The sequence below is a fragment of the Homalodisca vitripennis genome, chromosome 4 (assembly GCF_021130785.1).
Source record: "Homalodisca vitripennis isolate AUS2020 chromosome 4, UT_GWSS_2.1, whole genome shotgun sequence".
Taxonomy (NCBI): domain Eukaryota; kingdom Metazoa; phylum Arthropoda; class Insecta; order Hemiptera; family Cicadellidae; genus Homalodisca; species Homalodisca vitripennis.
In genome coordinates this window covers 76,821,284-76,846,221 of record NC_060210.1, presented here as the reverse complement: position 1 = coordinate 76,846,221, position 24,938 = coordinate 76,821,284, and the positions used below count along the sequence as shown (strand labels likewise).

The 24,938-nt window shown below is 31.2% G+C and overlaps 1 protein-coding gene across 1 annotated transcript in view; it reads right to left on the bottom strand.

Annotated features, from left to right (window-relative positions):
• Positions 1-24,494, bottom strand: part of LOC124359556 (DNA replication licensing factor mcm7) — a 33,550-nt gene extending 9,056 nt beyond the window's left edge. Inside the window, exons 1-11 of the mRNA XM_046812403.1 lie at positions 24,229-24,494; positions 21,027-21,130; positions 15,911-16,051; positions 14,680-14,804; positions 13,247-13,427; positions 12,905-13,042; positions 11,038-11,220; positions 6,380-6,590; positions 2,826-3,121; positions 810-991; positions 437-629 (exon numbers count right to left, since the gene is read on the bottom strand). Of these exons, the coding sequence (XP_046668359.1) occupies positions 437-629; positions 810-991; positions 2,826-3,121; positions 6,380-6,590; positions 11,038-11,220; positions 12,905-13,042; positions 13,247-13,427; positions 14,680-14,804; positions 15,911-16,051; positions 21,027-21,130; positions 24,229-24,271 (1,797 nt within the window). The 5' untranslated portion in view covers positions 24,272-24,494. The remainder of the gene's footprint in view (positions 1-436; positions 630-809; positions 992-2,825; positions 3,122-6,379; positions 6,591-11,037; positions 11,221-12,904; positions 13,043-13,246; positions 13,428-14,679; positions 14,805-15,910; positions 16,052-21,026; positions 21,131-24,228) is intronic.
• Positions 24,495-24,938: the final 444 nt, after the last annotated feature.

Below are 24,938 nucleotides of genomic sequence, written 5' to 3'. Positions count from 1 at the left end.
GTTAAAAGTAACTTTTTTGCCAAAAATAACCATACTATTTTATTAAATCTGTATTTTAAATTAAGAGAAGACTTTGTTTTCTTTATGTGTTTACAAATAAATTTAGAATTGTATTTTCTAACTATATTGCTTTTAATGAAACCCCATCACAAATCATTTAGTTATTGAGGTTTTAAATATTTTAACAACACTAAATATACTAATGTAAATATTGATTCTGAAGGCTCAAGTATTATAGAATTTCAGACTGTTTTCCGATAAGTATTATTGTAATCTTCTGCAGAATACCAATGCTATCAATAAGTGCTACAAGAAAAATATTTTTTGCTAAAATGCCTGAAGAGACTGTAGCATTTTTGCTAAAAAAATGTCATCTCAACTTAACCTCATTTACACTATTATATGAAAGATTAAAATATGAGGTTCTCGTAGTTACCTTGTTATTACGTGCATCTTTGCGCATCTCAACATAAGCATCAACAATGTAGTCAGTAAGGGTTGGCGGTACTGCTGGGTTCTTGCGCTTACACAGATCGATGTAACGCCGCATCAGACCCATGTCCAGGGCCGTGAACTGTGCTGGGGGTTGCTTACAATGTTGATGCACGTAAGTTATGTGTTGTGCCAACCTGCAACCCAGCAAAATTTAGTGGAAACATCAGTAATATCACTCTAATCAGCTATTGATAATCTTATTTACATTTAAACAGTTACGTTGATCAAAGGTTATGAACGAAATTGACTAAATCTTTAAACTAATATTTACCTCTGACCGATCATATATATATATATATATATATATATATTACCTGAGGTCTGTGTCCCTGTCTGCCTTATCTTGGATGAGCCACAGCAAGTCAAACCGAGAGAGTAGAGCAGCTGGTAGTTGGATATTGTGTTCCACAGAACGCTTGGGATCGTAGCGGCCATATGCAGGGTTAGCTGCTGCAAGGATACTGACCCTTGCATTCAATCGTGTCATTATACCGGCCTAAAAAAACACAGTTGTTTACATACTGAGTTAATTTTTTCAATGTATTAACCCTTATAACGTCACAGACGCCGTATGGCGCATAGACAAACTATCTCCAAACGGCAAAGACGCGGTACGGCGCATCGACACAAAACTGCGTCTATAGCAAATTTAAGTTCCTTTTAAATCCGATCAATGTCACTAACGGTATGCGTCAACCATGTGTGTGGGTTATTGACCTATGTCAAGTGTCAAAATATAGCTGTCGCGTTACATTGTTTGAAACAATAGACGCGGTGTCTAGACACTCTCCCCGCCACACGGCACAGACGCCGTACAGCGCGCGCTTTTGTTTGCAGTTTGGCTTCAGGTAGTGCGTGTCTAACCATCGCTGAGTCGGTTTCCTTCGTCGTGTTTTCTGTTTATATGGTTTTTATTTATTTGTTAAAAGTATTGATATCTTAGTTTTAGTATTTCTTTTTTATATTTATCACAAGTGTAATTTATATAATTGTCTGGTAATGTTTATAGTTTAGCTAATACAATTTTGTATGCCTTTTATTTTGACTTTATTTATATCTACAATTTAATGTCCCATAAATATATGAACGTACAAGATAATTTTAAAATTTTTACTTTTTTATACTTACCATAATTATTATAGAAAGTAAAAATAAAAATGAACTTTACACATAAAAAAATTTTTTTTTAATATTGTGCCGTTTGATGGAAGTCGTGAAAAGATATACTGACGTTATAAGGGTTAAAACCATATTTATTTGACTCATTGATATTGGAGAGAGCTCTCAGTCTGTTACTAAAGATCTTTCAGGAATAACTTAAACATTCTTACACTTTATTTAACACTAACTTTTATTCTAGGATATTTTTACCCTTCGCACGCCACACTAAGAAATCCATCAATTTTCCTATAATGCCAATTAAAAAAATTGTTTCTTTAAGTTAAAAGCTAATTTTTATTACAACTAAATTATAACAGGTAAAAGCAAAATAAGAATAAAACAGGGCATTCTACTTAAAATTAGCGTTTTTTAAATAAAAATAAAATATTTTTTATACAAATTTTAAAAATCTATATACAAAACTGTTTATTTAAAATAAATTTTAATTTCATTGTAAAAATTTTACTATAAAACAAGATAAATATTTCAAACTAATCACAACACTACCACAAGGTGATGAATATTAACGAGATACATAGTAGACTCGCACGCATAAACAACTTACACCATAAACAACCAGTAATATACTCAATTGAAATGTTTGCTTCTTTTAAAAATTGGGAATTTAGTGTTTTAAATACTTAATTTATTACAGAATGAAAACATACAAATAAAATATTATGACTTGATATTGTTTAAAAGTAATATTTGGAGGCAAGTCATTATTATTGTAACACAATAATTTATAAATATTGGTAACGGAATTGAATGGATTGCATTTGCAGTACCCAGAATTACTGATACCTGGATACTGCTAAGTAATGACTAATCCAGTTATCAAGTATCGGAATCGAATTTCTCCTAATATTTAGCTATTTTAATTTAGTATAGCTAAAAACAAATATATATATTTGTCCTTTTAATATTGTTTTTGTTTTTACAGTTAGCCATTGTTAATTTAAATAATTTAATAATGACATTTTTTAGGTTTTCCTATATCTGCAGTTAATTATATAGCTAATTAAATTGATATTTATTACAAGGCTTGTTATAAATGAATCGAAGTTAAAGTCAAATACTGGTTGTCATTGAACATCTGATTTCTTATAAATTTAATTTAGTATTACACAAACAACAAATCCAATAATCCAAAAGCAATTGTTGTTCACCTTGGCAATGCTGATGGTCTGTTGTTCCATGACCTCGTGAATGGCTGTACGGTCGTAGTCGGCCATCTTGTCGAACTCGTCAATGCAGCAGATGCCCAGATCAGCCAGAACGAGTGCTCCTCCTTCTAGTACCATCTCACCTGTGAGAGGATCCTTGAGCACTGCAGCCGTCAGCCCCACACCGCTTGAGCCCCGGCCAGTCGTGTACTGACTGCGTCTAGCCAGCCTTTCTATGTACGACAGTAGCTGTGACTTGGCCACTCCAGGGTCTCCCATCAAACAGATGTTTATATTCCCTGTTCAGAAAAATAAAATATTGTATGATAGTTATTCAATTACGCCTTTCTTTCTAATTTCACCATGTTGAATAATCATATGGTCAATAAGTAACTCACTGTGTCCAAACAAACTAACATATCCAAGATATTTCAGCAGTTTGTAATAACGTTTAAACATCTCCCTCCTCCCCACTATTTCATATGTCATGAGGCGATATCTTCATGTTTACTACTATGTTTAGTATTGAAGACATGTTGCTGATCTTCTGCTTGATATCTGATGATGTCAATTCAAAAATACGTTTTAATTATTGCTTGTTGCTTTTTCACCTTCATTACACCCAACACTTCATCTTAATTCAAGTTATTGTTTATTACAAACACATTATGTATTTCAATATTACATTTATTGCAAGATAATTTCAATGATATATTGTATGCTATAATTAAATTACCTAAATCTTTCTCATCTATGTCACATGACGTGGCAAAATAAATTTATAAAAGTGAAATCTTCTGTTATTCACAGGCACTTAGCTTAAATATTGTTTGTATTAATATTACTAGAATTAAGTGTGCATGACGCTTGAGAGAACAATATTTTTTATTTCTTCTTCTAATATACTGAAAAATGTCAATGCTAGATATATTATAAGACCTTTACTGCGACAACGGTCATGCACCGACTTAAGGACAGCCGGGATAGTAGTAGCGACAAACCAAAGTCAACGTGTTAACCCTTATGGTGCTAAGGGGTCTGGTGCATTGCCATACCCAAGAGTGCTAAGCATTTTAGTGCATAAATGCAGAGCTTTAATAAATTCCTTACTCTTTCCTTATTTGAAGTCATATCTTGTTACTTGTTTTTTGTATTGTAGATAAATAATCAATAAACAGAAATAAATACAAAAAAATACATTTGTACATATTTGGATTGATACAAAAAAATTTAAATTGTAAATTTTTTAATACATTTTTTTCACTTTGGCATACAATTTTAGTATGTAAAAATTTTATATTATGTTTCTAATGCTACCATCGGAAAGAGCAATTAAAACTAAACAAATGTCATATATTTTATTTTATTTTTACACAACAAATAAGTGTGGATGAAAAATAAAATATGTTGTCCGCGTAAAATTTTGCCCTACATGTAATGTTTTAAACGCTCAAGAGAAAAAGTAATACACTTACTATTATTAGCATAAATACTTTACTAACTTTATTATTATTTATAAAAAAAGAAATTCAAGACAGTTAACACTTTTTTTACCTAAATAATTGTTTTATTCAGTAATAAAACTATAAAAAAAGGTGAAGTAATTTGGTGTTCTTATTAGACATAGTTTGTAACTTAGTAAAATATAATACACACGGAAAACACAAATGAAAAATAAAGAAATGCAATGATTTGGAATACTAATGAAGTAGTATTTCACAATTATAACACAATTTAATGGATAAAATAAGATAAAAGAGAGTAAACAATGCACAGCGTCAGTTCACTTGCAACGTAAACATCCGAACTAACCTTCTTTTTATTTCACGTCAAAGACGAATAAACAGCTGGTCGTCGGCAATCAAATATACAAATATCGTTACTCTATGGCTTTTGGATGAACTGTCATCGTTTGCAGCCAGTAAATTGCATAAACTGAACCAATATATATAAATACAATAAATACACCTACGACGTGGACGCTGCAGCACTAAAAGGGTTAAACTGTGATACATTTCTGGCTACAGTATACTTTGTTAACACCTTCAAACATAAACTTAGATCACTCATGGGCTATCTGTCCTAATCTCATGCGCAAATTACACAACAACACTGTGAAAAAAATTCAAGCTTTTCCAGCTTGCCCCCACATGTCTGTCTACATGAACCTGCACATTTCATACTGTCTCTTTGTTGCAAGAGCTGACACGCTAATTCAATACCTTATTGATTAGCTCAATAGACTACTTTTAACAGATGTGAAAGTTATTGACATTTTTGTACATCTCACAACAAAGAGATGTCCATCAAATCTACGAAAAATGTAAAGAAAAGTCTACCCTTAACATCTGACTTTGTACCTCTCTGAAACTGTCACTCGCTGAAAGTATAATCTAAACAATGGAAATCACCAGGTTCAATCTCAATAAATGGATAGTTTAGTTCAAAATTAACCCTTCCCACACGGAATTTATCTTTTAATTTTGACTCATAACGCGTAATTAACTTTAAAATTTTTTTACAATTTACCAACTCTAATTTTTTTTTAGTTAGTGGTGGTTATTAGGAATAAAAAAATAATACAGTATCACAAATTAATCAGACCCCTATATTTTTTAACAAATTTTCAAATTTTACAAAAAATCGTCAGGATTTGCCATTGCATAGAACAATATAGGCCTATAACGACACAACAAATAAAGTAATAACAAAATAAAAAGATAATATAATGCTAAATACAACAGAAACACGAACAGTAAATAAGGAAATATGGCAAAACAGCGTTAAACTAAAATATGCTGTGCCGGGATATATCCGTTTACTGCGTAATGGTTCGCCGAAGACTGAGGCTAAATCACACCACGAGGAACAAAGCCACGCCCTCCCACTACTGCGACGCGCAAATGAGGTTCAAACTGTAACATCTGCTTTTCGGAACAAGTATTCAACACTCCTTTGAACTCTAGTGGATTTATTAAATAACACAAAATAGACTTTGAAGGATATATCCGTTTGACGCGTGGGAAGGGTTAAGCATCCGATTTCATAATCTTCAAATTTTATGTTAGTATATAAAAGACATTCTCTATTTGGGTATATATATAGGTTTCATTTAACAAGCAAAAACCTAAAAAAGAAACACATAAAAAAAGAGGTTCAATGAATCCTAACTCCTAGAGGCAACTGCTTCCATACTGGTTTCAGTTAGTGCTACTGGAAACAAATGTAGATATGCAAAAGGTAACTCCTGTGATTGCGGAGTAATCAATAAATAGCATTTCAACTTTTATATTGAAGAAAAACTATAACTAACTTTTTTGTTGAATTCTTGCACCATGCCCTCTATACCCAATTATTTTTTCATTTATTCATCTACACAATTTTATATTCTTACATTTTAAAATTGATCATTATTCCATCATCCCATTGTATAAGAAGAGATGTGTATAAAAACAAGGTTATTTCTGTAAAATATATCATATAAAAATAAACACACAACACATAACCATTCTATAAAATTAACATTAATGCTTCAAAATTATTCTTTAACAATATACCTCTAATCTTCATGCCTTCAGGACTGCGGTCAACACCTCCTACAAGCAACAATAACAAGGCTTTCTTAACATCTTCATGCCCGTAGATCTCTGGTGCGAGACTGGCTGCCAGTTTGGAATAGAAATCGTCCCCGACCAGTTGGTGTATTTCCTCTTGACTCAGCTCTCCAGCTGCTGCACTGTCCTCCACCTTGCTGTGTGACTGTACTTTCTGTTCAACACACCACTACCTTATCAGAGCTAGGGCAGGTACTGTTTTTCAACCCAAGTAAAGTTACCAGAAAAGTTAGAAAACTCAGCTACAAGACAACATTGTCATCACACAATCTCATAACTAAGTTCTAATTCATTCTGTCTCATAACGGTTTGAATATTTTTCAAAGTGACGCCATTGGTCCAGTTGATGAAAACTATGCCTAGCATAAAGTGTGATTATTTTAGAGAACCCTAACTACATGGCAGCTAAAGCCAACTCATGTTTAGTAACCTTTCTTCAGAGAATAGATACCCAATGACTTTAAAGGGTTATTGCTTATTGATAAACCTATCTAGTTTTTCATTATGATCAGTTTCGTGATTTTAACAATTTTACCAATCCACATAAATTCTTTAACAGAAAGGACTAGAAATGGAAAAAACAAAGTAAATCACAAGTTGAATTTATATACAAAAAACCACAAGAGAGTGCAGTTGAGGGAGGAGCCTATTTTGCCCGTAACCTTGGAGCGGCCAACGAGAGCTGAGCGACGTTGCCAAACTTGTTCCCCGCTGTAACCACAAGCCGCACGAGTCCAGCATTCTTAAAATACTTAACCGTTACGCTCGAAAGAAATGTTAGAGCTGTCTTGAATTAATTAACTATGTATTACAAAATGTAATTTTACGGTCATTTTAAAAAAAAGTACATCTCTGTAGCTTATTTCCATGTTGAGTTAAATGGATTGAAATAAATTATTGTATTATATTACTCATATACGAAGATCGTAGGATTAAAATCTTTAGCCGAAATATAAATTAAAAAGAAAACATAAAAATACCGCAAAAACGTTAATTTCCCGTATTTAACAGTTAGATAATGCCATTATCATTGATATATAATAAGGCATTACATGTGTGCATAGTATAATCATGTTATGTTAAATGGATTTTCAATTTGGTAAGAAAGTTATCAAATACATCTGAAATATATGTTCTTTTCCATAAATATACTTATTCAGTACATAACGATAGGAATTGTTGCCGCAACGGTTTTGTTACGCACTTCGGTTCTCATAAATTTATAACCATTTGAAAGCATTTTTCCTGCCTGGCTATTAATAGTCTTGAATCTGTGTTATGTAAAATTGTTTTTTATTACAAGTGGGTGATTTAAATATTTAAACTGATCATAGTTGAAAAATCATACAGCACAAGTATTTTTATAATATGAATGCACTTTCTTATAAAATTCTAAAGTAACGGGTTTCTATAACATCCAATGAAATTTAAACACAGTACATAATAGATGATTCAGACGAGTGAAAATGTGGAGGAAATGGGTGAAATACCTGTGAACAAAAGCCGCACCAGCCAGCAGTGGTGGTAATACCAGACGGATGAGTCATACTATTTCCAAGAAACAGCCCCTTCCTCCTTCCTGTCTCTGACCGTCAGTCAGTGCCTATTGTCGCTTCATCAGTGGCGGTTGAAAATACTGCATTCTCTTCAATTCCAGTACGCGTATATTATTTTGTGCTGAATTTTACTGTTGATGAACGTTTTCGTGTTTTTAAGTGTTGTTTATTGGTAGCTATTATAAGTGTACCGATTATTTTCTGTGTAGTGTCAATTGTAATATACTTGTTATTGTGATTCCTTATTTGGACAAAATGGAGTGTGATGATGTTTGTTCAAGTGCACAGCCATCCGGAAGTAAGAGTGGTAGCGGAAAAACCCTACATAGTGGAGAACGACGTATTATTTACAACGTTTACAACTTTTTCAAAAAACTGTCATTGACAAATTTCCGAGAAACTCTAAACTTTAAGCAAAGTGGTAAACTGTGTGCTGAGGCCTGTGGTGTAAGTGAAAGAACCGTTAACAAAATAAGTAAAGAAGCTAAGCTGTCCGAAGAAGATGGACCTTCATCATCAGAAATTAAGTTTTCAATGCCAGGAAAACAAAGAAGTCGAAAATCAAAAATAACAGGCTTTGACGACTTTGAAAAAGATGTTTTGAGACGAACTGTCCTTTCGTACTACGACAGAGGGGAATTTCCCACATCAAAAAGAATCACGCAGGATCTCAAACAAAAACTTGATTACAACGGATCGGTAATTCCAACAAATAGATTATTAAGGCATGTTGGTTTCAGGTATAAGAAAACCAATGATGGTAGAAAGTTTTTATTGGAACGAAATTATATTGTAGCGGCTCGTTTAAAATTTTTGAGAACTATGCAAGAGCTTAGAGAATCTGGTGATTGTAGGCCCATATATTACCTCGATGAAACATGGGTCAATGAAAACCATACTCGAAAATACATATGGCAGGATACGACTGAGTCTGGTGGACTAAAGGTTCCTCTCGGCAAAGGTAGAAGATTAATAATTTGTCATGTCGGTTCGGCAAAAGATGGGTTTTTGCAAGAATGTAAGTGGGTTTTTCGGTCTAAGACAACATCCAGTTCGGACTATCACGATGAAATGAACGCTGAATCGTTTAGAAAATGGTTTAAAAAATTGCTATGCATTTTGGAAGAAGGCTCGATCATCGTTATGGATAATGCTCCATACCACTCAGTACTCGCCGAGAAAATTCCAAAATTCATCGTGGAGAAAGGAAGAGATTCAAAATTGGCTGTCTCGAAAAAACATACAATACTGTATGAAAGAAACGAAACCAGAACTTATAATGAGGGTTCTCCCATATAAAACCCAACAAAAAACTTATGAACTCGACGTATTAGCCAATGAAATGGGACATACAGTTGTCAGGCTCCCTCCTTATCACTGCCAGTACAATCCCATTGAAATGGTATGGGCTCAAGTGAAGGGAGAGGTAGCACGTAATAATAAGACATTTAAAATAACCGACGTTGAGAAACTTGTTCATGATGCTCTGGACAAAGTGACTAAAGAAGACTGGCAATCAAGAGTTCAGCACGCAGAAGCCTTGCAGCAAGCTGATTTTGAAAAGGAATGTATCCGCACAAGTGTTGTAGAGCAAATAATTATAAACTTAGCAGACAATTCTGGCACGAGTAGCAGTGAGGCAGAAAGTGAAAATGAAGAAGACTCCGAGGTTTTGGCTCCGATATTGCCGCCTGAGAGTGAATATAAATAATATACAAGTGCAAAGGTAAGAATATTATTAAGTCAATCATGCTTTTTAACGTATTTCATTTTAAAATAGTAGGCCTAAAAATTATTTAGTGGAAAATTTGATTATTTCATTTATTAATTTAAAAATATAATTGTTCGATAATTTTAAAATTGATTATCTTGTTATATTGTTTTAATTATTTTTAATCAAGCAACACGTCATGCAGTGTCCAATATAAGCAACATGTATATTAATTTTGTGTGTGTTTAGTAATCGTTTAAAATCACTGAAAAGTTGTATCGTATGGAAATAAGCAAGTACTTTACTCTGACTAACTGACGGGACGATTTGTTTGTTTTAATCGATAGTTAGTTTGTAATAACATTAATAAACTATACAAGTAATTTAAATATAATATAGCAAACTGTCAACGCATTTTAAATATTGTTTTTCAATTATACTGATAAGTTTTAAATGTTCAGTGTCAGTTTTAGTTGTGACAGCGCAGCGGTTTATCAGCCACAATGCGCCAGCCGTGCCGGGCGGCAGCGGCAGTTGTGTGGCAACGTCGCGCAGGCCAGTCCATTCTATTGGTCGCCGCCAACTGCACTCTCTGGTGGTTCCTTGTATAAGTTCCTTTTGGGTTTTAAATACGTTTATATAAGGAGTGGAGGAAACCAGAAATTCTTCTCACTGTCAATAAAGTTATATAGGAAAACAGCATATAAATAAATGCTCTGATTTGAAGTAAAAACCACAAATTATAAGGCACCTTAATGTTTTTTTAATGTGTTGGTATTGTCTGAATAAATATGAAACAATTTTGGTTTAATAACTACCTCAAAATGGAAATGGGATGTTTAGCTATATAATGTGTACATCTATAATAGAGAATACTGCAAACATTCTTTAATTTATTAAGTATTTATGAACATATAAAGTAAAAATGAAGTTGTTTTAATTTCCTTTGGATTTCCTAAACAAAAATAATAGCAACTAATGAGATTACTTAGGAATAAATATTTATAACAACAGTTTCCATTGTTGTGTTAAAACAGCACATAACATTGTTATAACATATAACAGTGTCAAATGTCAATCATCTTTGTATTTATACATTCTACCAGCTTCTTCTCATTGGAATATAATACTTAATTTATAAACAAACACTCCAATAATTATAAAATTTTATTTCTATTTAATCAAATAAAATTTTCTAATAAACAATATTTATTTACAAATACTTGTTTATAAATTAAGTATCTTTATATTTTTTAAATCATTCTTTGTCAATAATAAACTTTACAGAAAAAATTCAATCCCACAAAAAAACTTCTATGTATAAAAATACTAACATGAGCCTCAAAATATGTATCTGAGAGTAGTCCCTGAGATATCTGACGAAAGCCAGAGCGCAACAGTGGCAAGAACACTCCTGTGATAGTGACGTGATCACCAGGCAAACACTGACGTGTAGTCTCTCCTCGACAAAAGACGGTCATTGGCCGAGGAATGTTACCTACTGGCACCTCATCGCTCTATGACAAACAGTTCAAACAAATTCTTCAAATTTGTAAAAGTCAACAGTTTTTAAAATTAAGAATACTGCATAAATTAACTGATCACATAACTACATTACCAAATTAAAGATAACCTTAACAGTTACTTAAGCACATCAAAAGAACTTAATTCAAATGAGTGTAACAAACAAGAAAATGTATGTTTAGCTGAGCATAAGAAAAACCTCTTCACAGGATGTTTGGTTAAGTTCACAACAATAACCTATAAGCTTCAAGTGTTGTATACATGTTCCTATTTACAGACTAGGAGTGTACTAATTTTTCCATACCAGGCTTCACAAAGTTAAGCAATCTGCACCTGGTGACTTCTATAACATACAAGGCATATCTAGAAAGTAAGTGTACTGAGGTTCTCACGGCCAGGAATTTTTTTGACATGTTGGCTACACTACCATCATCAACTTCCCTTCGCTCAACCAATAAAAATATCAATTTTAGTATTTGTAGCTTTAAAGGAAGACACACCTGAAAGGGAAATATATCCCTTGGATAATACATGGAAATAGTAAAAGTGTAGAAACTTCCAAATAACAGACTTTTTTGGCATAAATTCTTAAAATATTACATTATTCAATCTATTTCAATACGTTTTGTGTGTGGAATCATTAAAATAAAAAGGTTAATTTTAATAAAAGAACATTAGTTAATTTTGTGTGCGCACGTTCATGCATGTTTAGTTTGTGCGTGGGTGCACGCTTGTATGTGCAGCAGTCCAAGCAATTTTAATACATAGCATTTTAATATTTCTTGTAGAAAATCAAGACAATTTTGACTGTCAAAACCAAAACAAATACAAAATTAAAAGTAAAGTGTTATTGACTAAAAAATTATTATTAGTTGATTTGGAACTGCCAATCAGCTGCATATGTACGGATTTTCTTACAGAAAGTACAACAATAAACACATTTTAGCTATTGGTACTGCTGATCAGCTGTCACCACAAATATATGCAGCAGACTCATGGTGATGCATGGACATAAATACAGATCTGCAACAAAAATATGGTTTACGGATATTTGTTAATTAGGTTACCTATCTACAGGTAATCTATATTAATAGGTAACAGGTATTACTGATGAATCTCAACAAATTCTGTTGTCATATTCGTTTAATTGATTTTTTAACCTGGATCTTTGATGAAGATTCTGCAGATTTGATATTTGGCTTCGACACACCACTAGTTATCATCATAATGCTATAAAACTGATATTTTGAACAGAAAATTTTGGTGAAAAAGTCATAATCCATGATTTTTTGGCAATATCCGTAAACCCTCTAAAATTTGAGACTTTTCTGGGACTTCCATGGCCGGTAGATACCCTACATGAATAACCGGACAATTTTTCCTGCCTACCATGAAATTCCTTGCGATTAATCTACTGTGAAGCTAAAGAAATTGATCAACTGCATAAAAAGAAGAGAGGTAAAAAATAATCTGTTAAAAGTCAAAGATTTACATTACCGGCTTCCCTCTCAACACTTAATAATAAAAAATAGGTGATAATTGCTCTACATATGTCATAAAATACTAAATTGTTATTTTAAACAACTCAAATAGGAGTGCCTACCCACACTGACCACAAACGTCCGGTGTGGATCTACACAAAACTTAATTATCAAGACATTTGATTATTGTACTTACATGCTCTTGGATCTTAATTTCCTGGAACTTGATAAACTTTGAGCCACGTGACTGTAAATACAAGCGACCTCCAGATTTGTTTATTCGGCAGTCATCACTTGGACACATCACAATGGGCATGAATGACAGCGAGTTTACCTAAAAATAATATTACTCTTAGCAATATATAATTAGATCCATTTCTTAAGATAGTTTATTTCATCTTTATCATGAAATTATTATAACTGTTAAATCCAAACTTTTTATGTATGGATAAAAATTTCACATATTATAAAATCATTTCTTAATAAATTTATTCTGACACTATGTAGTTTTAATGATTATAAAATGACTAGTACTTACAAGTTGATAAGTCTCTGCACCACAATGATCACAGGTGTAAGTAGCCACCACCATCATGGGTTTGACCTCAGTGCATCGAGTGACCACACCTCGTACAGTCACCAGCTTGCCCACGTAGTCCGCCTTCACATCACGGATCGGCACAGGCTTGCGAGTTGAGCGGTCCAAAAAATATATCTCACTGCACAATAAGTGTTTATTTGTTATATTTAAATATTCTTTTACACATTTTTTAGGAATCCAGTACAAAATATTTTTAATTAGTTCAGATATTTAAAACTTAAAAAATGAAAAAAAATTTTTTTTTCTCAACGAGGTGTATTTTTAACTTTTTTAATCACATTAATTTTACACAATCAATTCATAATAATAAGTTTCTATTGGGGAAACAAGAGAGTTGCTCAAACTAATAATAACATGACAATAATACAAATGCATGACAATAGATATCGTTTTGTGCATGTACCTGCTCCAATTGAAATTTAAAATGATCACATTATTTACACTACTGACGTGTGACTGGTTCTAAATGCATATTAATCATAAGGGAATGTAGCTGAGAAACAAACATTAAATTCCATTTGGAAACAAATAAGAAAATCAATGTTAAGTGCCCCTTTATTTAAATACTACTAACATGGCAGATATGCAACTTAATCTCAGTTTGAAAAAATATTTATAGGCCAAATTAATAATTATAGAAATACATAAATTTCCAAAACCCAAGCCAACAATTACGTTAATTTAAGTGAGGACAGATAAAAATGTCAATTATTCTTTATAACAGGTTGACTATCAAATAGTTCATTAATTTGAAAAAAAAAACACTTATATAAGACACATTTATTTATTTTTTTTTTCAAATTAATTAAGATTTCCAATAAGGAAAGAGCTTCTAGAATGTATCAAATACTTCCCTCTTTCAAATATTTTATCCTTATTTGACTTCCTGTGTTATATTTAATGTTCTTTTAAATTTTGTCTACAATGCTAAAGATTTTAAAAAATGTTTGTTATTTATCATATTAAACATGTTAAATGCGTAGTCCTGGAAAACCAGGAGTAAACTGAAGCAATGTTTTTGTTCCACATGAGTATCAGCAGACTTGAGTATATTAAAAATCTCAATATAATTGCACATACAGCCCAGAATTAGTTTAGGCTATATTAAACTGAAAAAGAAAAACAGTTCAGAAAAATGTACAAACACAAAAATGTCTGGTTATTGGTAGGTTTTACCAATAACTATCAAACTAAATGACAACAATCTATCTCTATTCTTGTTATTCACTAATGAAAAAGCACAGCGTAATTGCATAAAGAGAACAAATGATTTTATCTTACACAGTCACTTATGTCTTGATAAACTAGTATTTTAACTTTTACTATTTGAGAAATGTACTAAAAATATAAAAACAAACACTTGTACTAACAATCGTTTCATAAGTTCTGTTGGATACTTATTGTTGGGATTCCTAACTTCTCCAGGGTGCCTCATCCGCTGCTCCATTAGCACTCTATGTTCTATGTAAATGTCCAAGGCATCTTTTGCAGTTACCTGTTGTAAACACATTAATTTATAACTTGCTAAATTATACATCAATATCATAAACTATACAGAGGAATTTTAAAACTTTCATTATTATTGTTTTATTTCATTCATGTTACAACACTTGCAAAAATTATTAGACTTCTGATGGTAAGAATGAATTTTTATAACATTATGGTCTTATATCACTTTTGACTATCATTTATTACTACGGAAATTATTACAAAATTACTGAAAAGCTATACAAATATCAGATATTCATAGTCTTGCCAGCCCTATCCTCTCAATATTTTTAATAGGGCCAGATATAAACTTAAAATTCAGTAAATTTTAATAGCATTTATAATTAATTATATCCAACCAATGAAAAGACATCATTTTAAAAACTAAAGAATACATTTAAAAATTGAAGTGTTTATCTTCATTTACTCAAACAAAAGTCAGGAGATGGCACATTTTAAATAGACAATCAGTGTTAGAAACATTAATAAGTACCAATGCATGAATGTACTGAAAGACTTTTTACAAAATAGATTGCGCAAAGTTGTGATTTAATAAAATTGTATTTTACTTCCTCCCTCAGACTACTATGCGAAAAATATTAACATAGTCTAAAAAAATCCAATTTCGGTGTTCAGTAGGAGTATCTGGTGATATCAGCAGAGTTTAAAAACTGGCTTTCATGGAAATACCTATCCATTTGTACGTGTTTAAGCATCACCTGTCATGAAACAAACTTATGTTATTCAAATTAGTCACATAGAAGATATTTTATGAATAAGCTTCAGGATTTGTTCCTATTTCTTAACGTTCAAAATTTTAGAGTTTTCTTAAAAATATTAGGTTTTTCATAATAAACCGTAAATGTTCCAAACAATTCCTGTCTGTTACTATGTATACAGCCTTATAAACCTACAAAATTTTACAAATCTAATCACTCAAAATTGTATAAAATTTACTAAATACTAAATTTTGTTTCTGAATAAAATAAAAATTTATTGTAATTCAGAATACTTTCCATGTGTTTAATGTTTGCAATGAATATTAAAGAATATTTTCAATTCACTAACAATATTAAATGTACATATTCCTTATTTACTGACATACCAACTTACCTCTTTCACTTTATAGGACGGCAGTAACTCATAAATAATCTCAGAGAGAATATTGGAGTAACGTCTTGTATTGTTGAGCACATTCTCTGCCAAATCAGAATCAAAGGTATCAAGATCATCCAACTCAACATAAAGTGCAACCTGCAATCATTTCATAATAAATAAGCTCAGAGAGAATATTGGAGTAACGTCTTGTATTGTTGAGCACATTCTCTGCCAAATCAGAATCAAAGGTATCAAGATCATCCAACTCAACATAAAGTGCTACCTGCAATTATTCCATAATAAGCTCAGAAAGAATATGAAAGAATGAATCATTTTATTCATCACAGTACCTACAAGTTTTGTAACAGAAATATATGAGAAACCTCAACAACAAAAAATGGTGCACATTATAAATTGCAAAAAAACACTTTAAGATTTATCTTGTAAAATATTGAATGTACGTATACATATACACATCAACAGATGCATAATTCCTGGTATCCAGACATCGATAACAGCCAGACACATTTTCCCAGTCTTGATATTCTCAGTTCATTTCTCCTCACCAACCCTTGGCTTACCCTAAAAAACTCAATAATTGGACTGAAAATAAATGTTTTTTTTTCCTTTGAGTGCAAATTAAATTTTTAGTTCTGTATGATAATTCAAACACATATTCCTCCACTCCCCAGACATTTATATTTTAAATATCCACCAGCAAAACGTTAAAAAATTTAAATGAATGATCTTATTTTTACTCATCCTGTAATTTTGTTACATTCAGGCATTCTATACAATATTGACAAATTTAATAATATATATATATATATATATATATATATATATAGTTTAAATTTTAATTAATTAAAAACAAAGTGTGTTAATTGTAGCTTTATTAAAACATTATAATACCAAACAAAGATCCGCGTCAAATAACAAGAATTACTTAGTTACACAACTAAAGCCTATTTCAACACAAACAAGAAATTTATAGAGTAGAATGATAAAAAAAAGACATTTACAAGGTTATATAAAGAGGCATTTTCAACCAGACTAAATTATTTAATTATTATATTGGTGTATACTATAAGTTTAAAGTATGCATGTATTCTTACAAAAATATTTTCAACAGTTTAAAACATAAAAATACTGCAGATAAATTAAAAACATAAAAAGTTTATGTAAATTCTCTAAGAGAACAATCTAAGATTTAAAACCTCGGTTTCATTTTCAAAATATAACTTAGCCTCCTTATTACTGGAGAATATCTTTTTTCTTTTACACGATAAAAAATCTTTTCTATTTTATAACTTTTCTGCTTCCAATTAACACCACAATTGTAACACAGCAAGCTGTAATAACGTTTGGGAGCTCCATGTATACTTTTAAATAATGTCAGAAAAATTATAAATCTTTTTTACTCATATAATTTAATAATACAAGATAGATTAATACTAATTAATATGAGACAGATATACTAGGTATCACAAGTATACTATTCCACAGACAAACTTGTTCAATCCAGAAATATAACATTTTTTCTTACTAAACGATTAACAAAACATTTTTCCCTCTTTTAGACACAAAGGTGATTTGTCATCTCATCAATATAGCATGTAAAATATGGAATTAATGTCTTATGGTTGAGGCACATTCTCTGCCAAATCAGAATCAAATTTATCAAGATAATTCAACTTAATGTAAAGTGCTACCTACAATCAATCCATCATAAATAATTTGTTGGATAGTTTGCTTATATTATGTTATAAAACATTCAATAAAATATGGCTAATGTGTTATCCCAAATCACTCTAAACAAAATTAAGTATCCAATAAGTTTTAACAATGAAAAATTTAGGTGCCTGCTTAAAATTCATTGAATCAATAGAGTTTTGGTACCAAAAAATCTATTTACTCTTAAAACCATTAAATAGTTTAATAAGCATTGCCTTGAGACAAAACAACAGGATTTTAAACTCATATCTTGAATCAAAAGAACCCTTCTAAAAAGTTTAAAACAGCAACCCTTATTTATTGTTACGTGAATCACTGTTTATTTCAATATACAGCTAGAAAAATCTTTAACATGTTTATTTTCTAGAAGTCATAACACTCAGCACCCACAAAGGCATCTATCGCCGCAAATGTGTATATGAAAGATGTTTGTAGGAATACTTATTTTGACTTATTTTGGTGTAAGACCTCATGATGTTTGGTGCAATGCCATAAAAATACCATGTAGCTTATATTTTAAAGAATTAGATGGAATTCTTTAAAATATACACACCTTATATTCTTATAAAATATATACAGATATCTACCGTATCGGTATATTTAAAAAACACAAGTTTCTTTATTGATTATTTCAAACAACTAAATATTAATTTTGAAATTCTAACATATACCAACATACAAATCACAATCTGCACATATTTAAGTAATAATAGTCTGAACAAGATACATTATTAAGACAAAAATTGACAAACAATGATATAAAATTTAAATTCTGTAAACTCTCATTGAGATTGTATAACGCAGGGGTTCTCAATCTTTCAGGCTTTGTGCTCTGTACACTGAAATTTGGTCACGCCTCCCCTCTACCATAATAACCTTATGTGGTCAACACAAGCAGCAAAATTTAAATTTGTACAGTAGATTAGGGTAGATTTTGTATTTGCATTTTTGTAAATTAAATATTTAATACCATTTTAATAAAAGTTACCTTTTTAGTAGTCTTTGCCATCACTTATTGCCACCAGTGTTTTTTTAATGAAACGGTGACACCAAGAACAAACATTAATTTTGGTTATAAAATCTATAAAAGTTAGTTAATAATGCTATTACATCAGTCACTTTATAACTTAGTGAGAAGGTTAGCACTATTTGTCATTTACAAGTTTTTAAATATCTGAATTTAGCATCAACAAAGCTCATATCAGACACTTTGACAATCCGTTTTCTTTGATATTTGATGGTAGATAAGCATATGTTGAAAATCTATACTAACAGAGGTGTGTGGATGAGGATTGTATAAACAACTTTGCAGCTTCCAAACCAAGTTGCAGGTAAACAGGAGGATAACTCGAAAAAATATTTTCAACCCATATTATGGGCCTTTGTGTGAGAATTACATTTTATGTAGACTGCCTGTTCCTGAATGTGGCCAGGAAATACACCCACATTGATTACAAATGGATCTCATGTCAACTTAAATTGCCAGCTCTCTGTCCTAATATCTTGAAAATACTGTCCAATTTAATTTTTAAATTATACCGAATGCCATGATACAAGGTCTTTAAATTCGTTGATAAATTGCAGAGGTAGATGTATCTTCTGCAGCTTTCACAGTTTCCATTAGAAAATTTCCAGTAAAATAGTTTCAAACATCAAGGCAATGTGGCATCATTACTCATAACAGCACTGTAAAGAACGGATAGAATATAATCATAACTATACAATCTTTTCTTTTCCATTGATATGGCCATTATTAGGCCTACTACAAAAACATACAACTTGTCTGTCCCGATTTTAATGTTATGTTATGTTTACAGGTCCAACAAACTGCAGTATACTACACTAATAAACCATGCAAGCGTCAAGAATCACTTAATAAACAAACTGACACGTGAGCATTACAAGAATCATTTCTATGCCGTTTTCCAAAACTTTTCTATTACATACATTAACGCCTCCCTTGAAAAGCTATACTTCCTAAGGGGGGCACTCCCCTCCCCCCCCCCCCAAGTTAAGAACCACTGCTATAATACAAAATTAAGTACTGTCAGTGATATCTTTTTAACATTTAGTTTTTTTAGGTATTCATACAACTGTTTTCAAAGAAGCATATTTATTATTATTATTATTTATGATTATCTTAAAGAATTCACCAGTCAACTCAGTTGCTGTTGTTTCACAAACATGTCAAGATATTTCAGTGTTCTAAAGTAGGCTAGTTCTCCCCAGATGCAGGGACTGGTGCTCTGGCGTCACAGAGTTAATTCTTACTACAAACACTTTGGAGTCTTCTAGAGTATGTGTGTCAGGTGTTATATCAGGTTGGAGGATTAACTTTAAACTATACATTTTTTTAATTGACAGTGGATGGATTTGGTGACAGCTGACAGTATGATGAATGTTTTTACACAGGTATCAAATCAAAAATATCCATTTCCATTCTTAAAAATAATTTGTTGTGTTGATATAATTTTAAGTAACGCTGACCTATTAAGTGACAGTCATAAAACCAACATTTTGTACATAAAAATAACATTACATCATATAATTTTAAATCATAAAAACAAACTATGCCCAACATATGACGGCTCAGTTTTCAAAAACAACATACAAAAAGGTTTTATATAATCCTAAATTGATTATTAAATTACGAAAATTCCTTCATGTCCTAGGCAATCTAAATTACAACATAGGAGAACATGTGGCCTAACAGGATTCACTGCGCTTGCATGTAAAATTTCCGATCTAGACCTATAACTGATTTCACTCTTGTAATGTTCTGTGGGCAGATAGAAAAAGACATATAATCGTATAAAAAATTATGCTCAGCCAAATTAAATGGATGGACACATTTTAGAACACATTTTTGTAAATATAAAGTTTCATCCTAAACTTAAAGTCTTTGGATGAAATCTTTCTCAGGATATCTCACCACATTTTTTTCACCGTGACCAATGGAGAAAAATTCTATACAAGAGTGCACTGAAATAAAATCTTACTGTTGACTTTTAACGTGGTCTTTCTGCTCTATTAATTTTTGTTTTAGCCTACTCTATGAATAAAACTATCAGATGTTCAAATCTCATACAATTGTACTCAGTTTATTTTTACTAATTAATTTATCCATCGATTTTCTCATTGCCATAATGATTACCCATAAGACCTACATAAAAATATTCAATAACGCTCAGCCCCCTTGGAATGACATGCAGCATCATCGAATTCAGTGTTGCTTGTATAGAAATAAAGCTTCTTGGAAAACATCATGTCTATAGGTAACTTTGTTTTTAAGACATGCGGATGACAGGCAAACAAAAATGGCATTTTTCCAGCCTCTTGAGTGATAGGATTTGTTACAGGTCAGCCAATGAATTATTTAACACATAGATATACATACCTGTTCTCTGTGTGCCAGTTGAGTTAACTGGGCAGCATACTTGAAAACTTTCTTTCCCTCATTATTCACAGTATAAAATTCTTGAAGGAATTCCTTTAGTTTTTCTAAAACAAACAACCAAAACCAATTAAAAATTGTCAAACTCTCCTTAATTAAACTTTTGACAATGTAAATAAAGTTTAAATACCCTATGTCATATTAAACATCAATCAGAATGTTTCACAGTTTAATTTGATGTAAATAGTTCAGAGAATAACAATGCTTACGCTTCAAAAATATTGGGTTCAAATACAAACATTGGTTTAATGTGAAAGAATTAATTGTAAATATAAAATTAGATATCAATTTACATCTACCATTATCCATAGCCTGCTTGTTTAATATACTTGTATACATATAGTTCAGAATTTTTTATTGAAGCTACCTAGTTATTGAAAGGTATATTCTCAGAGAAGACATCACCTTTATATAAGTTTAGGGAAAGAAAATGTAATGTTTTTTTATGTTATCCATAAAAAACCGTAGATAAGGATTCAGCTGCAGACATTTTAATGAATAAATGGCAAAGACATTTAATGGCAGAAAACAATATGTACTATACTGATGACTCTTATTTTTTGTTTTTTTTTTCAGTTTCAAATTTAAACATTTACTGAACCATAGTGTCCCGTACTGTATTATTCTACCCAACTTACATTTTAAACTACCCAACCCCTATTTTAAACCTATCCTATGCAGGGCAAATGTTTTGGTCTTGACGAAAAAAAACAAAAACTTGTTTCTAAGAGGCAACCACCATACCCGAGACCAAAGTGCCTTGATGGAACATCTGACTGAATGATTGTCCCATTGAAGGGTCACCCAACTAACCTTTTCACATTGATATAAGATAAACACACACAAGGAAATGTTTATTCTTCTTCAATATGTTGATTTTTTAATATTTCTACTGAAAACATACAAAAACAGTAAGTGTGGTTGATATAACATACTGTAATAATACTTAATTTTTGGTTTCATCAAATCCTTTAAGCCTTTCTTAAATCAGTTAAAAACGGTGATTCCAATTAGTTCTTAAAAGAGATCTAAAATAGCAAATTTTAACGAAACATTAAGCAATTTCAAATTACTTTTACTTCTGCAGATTTTAGATTATCGCTAAGTGTTTCAAGATTACAGCCACTTTAAGTTTTGAAAATGTATGCTTATATTTCTGTTATTAGGCTCACAAGCAGAACACAAAAATGTTTTAGAATTCTCACACCGCATTTATAGCAATATTTTTTATTTCATAACGTATAAGATGGCAGGTGTAAAAAGTCTGAGAAATAAACAGCATAGCAGAAATACATTTAAATACGATTATTCTAACAGCTACAAGGTTAGCTTGTTACAAAGATAGTATTTTTAGAGAGATTGAATATGTTCGTTAGGTAGTTTTAACCAACAAAAATTTCCAAGTTGGCGGCCATTTACAACTATTAAAGAAAAAGAATCATATAACCAGCATTGGTACTGATTGCGCTCCATAACATTAACTAAAAAGAAATGTACCATTTAATAACTCAAATGACAGTCATACATGCTTTATCTTCCTTCCCTTTTAGACAGAAAAGTTATATTCCAGTTAAGCACTTTGATACAGATCTCATTTGTGAGTTAATTCAGTCCACCTGAAGAGTCTCTTTGTTTTACTTTTCAATTATTCTTGTCCTTATACTAGTAAAACAATTATAAAACTGCTAATACAAGATAACAAGAATAAATAAGATACAACGGTGAAAAATACATACTAAAATTGAATTTATAGCATTTACATAAATTTAAAAAACATTCATGTAGATACAGGGCAAGATTGTTTGTCTTCAATTAATTGTCTTGCAAAGATAAAAGCAATGTCAAACAGTAAATATCAGTTTATAGACTAACTTAGTGTGTGCAGCAGCTGATTGTCACAATTCCACTTAGAGAATGACAGCTGTCACTGACAGTGCACCTGGGCTGACAAAACAAACAAAAGCACGAGTTGTGACTGCCACTAGATGTTATGAGTTACACTATGAGACTAAAACGAAGAAGCTTTCTCCTGGCATTCTGATGTAAGATTGAGGAATATACATTAATATAATGCGTTCTTCTTAAATACCAAAATTTATTCTCCTTAATTTCATTTCCTAGGGTAGGGTACGATAAACGGACCCGGTTTTTTATATCGAAGAATGTAACCATCGATACCTAATATTCGCTTATCAAATCCTAGACTATCAATCGATTTAAAAGTATCTATAGTCCTCAATAATAATCATAAATGTTAAAATATGAATTTAATATTTACAGTGATCAAACAAATTATTATAACCATAAATAGGAAAACTGAAGACGACCATATTTGCTCCTCTCACAGTTACAGTTGTTTCTTTCTCACAATATTCACATACTGCATTTTTCGTTACATGTCCAACATGTTGAAAAACATATCTTAGGCCTATCATCTTTCAAAGCAATGCCGTGTAGTTTTTTTTTATTGACTGCTATTTTTAATAATCAAATGTTACTTATGTAAAATTGAAAAATTACCCTACATGTATTATTTGAAAGTGTTTACAGCTGTTGATATAGATTATTAATTGTTCAAAATAATTAATCAGTATCAATTGATTATATCGATGGTTATGATTAAGTAATATCGTTTGCCAATTTCGGTATAGAAAACTGGGTCCCCATATAGTACCCTACCCCAAGTAGATATAGTAACTCGGGATAACAGACAATTACTAAAATTGTTATTAAATAACATACAAAAAAAGTTACAGTGATCCCTCAGTGCAAATCTATCACTAATTCACACCTTCCAGAGGTCCTCTTTGAAACATTTGTAGGTAACTTTTGAAAATTAGTTGAGAAGTCTATGAAGTTTAATATCTTTCTGGAGAAACTTTACAATTGAAGTTCCTTAAGTTATTATAGCCCTTTCCACTCAATATATTTTGATCATAGAGAACTATTGTACAATTACTACCTAGCCTAGTCTGGTAAAGTTTCCATTCTATCCTATTAGGCTGGGCTTTGGTTATGAGTTTGGAAATTAGTCTAAACCTTATTATAAAAGAGATATATTTGGTGTTGATAAAATCTAATGACTTTAACAATTACAATCTGAAAATGTAGATTATTGGGCTGTAATAAATAGGACTAGTCCTACCTTTCACTGCATCATAATCTTTATTTCCAGCCTTCTTAGCCATGTCAATTCAAAAACAATAGTAAACCTATGATAAAAAGTAGTAAGATATGTTACTATAAACACTGAAACATAAAAGGAGCAAGATATACCGAAGTACTAGTAAAACAAATAACACAAACTTTCAACTTCCAAAATAAATTATGCAACAGTTTTCCAGTCAGACCAGTTTTGCGCCAAATATTAAACCAATAACCTATCTATGGTAGACGAAGGGCTATTTTACGCGGGAAAAGTAGTTGATTAATTCCATAGACTATATTTTATTATATCTGTTTTTTTTTCACAAATAATAAAAAATAATTTTTATGTTATATATAAAAACTACATCATTCTGTTATGATAATTATATAAAAAAATATACGTAATAATTAGAAATATCAAAGATAAAATTATGTATGTTTGGACACTTCGTAAAGCATAATTTTTATTTTTAAATACAAGGAAGTTCATAATGAACACAAGTGTATGGAGTTCAATTAAGTCTAGAGCCTCGTCTTATTATACACGAAAAAATTACATAGATGTGCAGTTTTTACTATATGTAGTCTATGAGGAGATTAAACATCCAGTTCTAAAATCTAAAGCCACTTAAACGTTGTGGTTTTGCGCTATTAGCAACAACCAAAATAAATAGTAATATATTAAAGAAAAGTATTGAACATGCTATA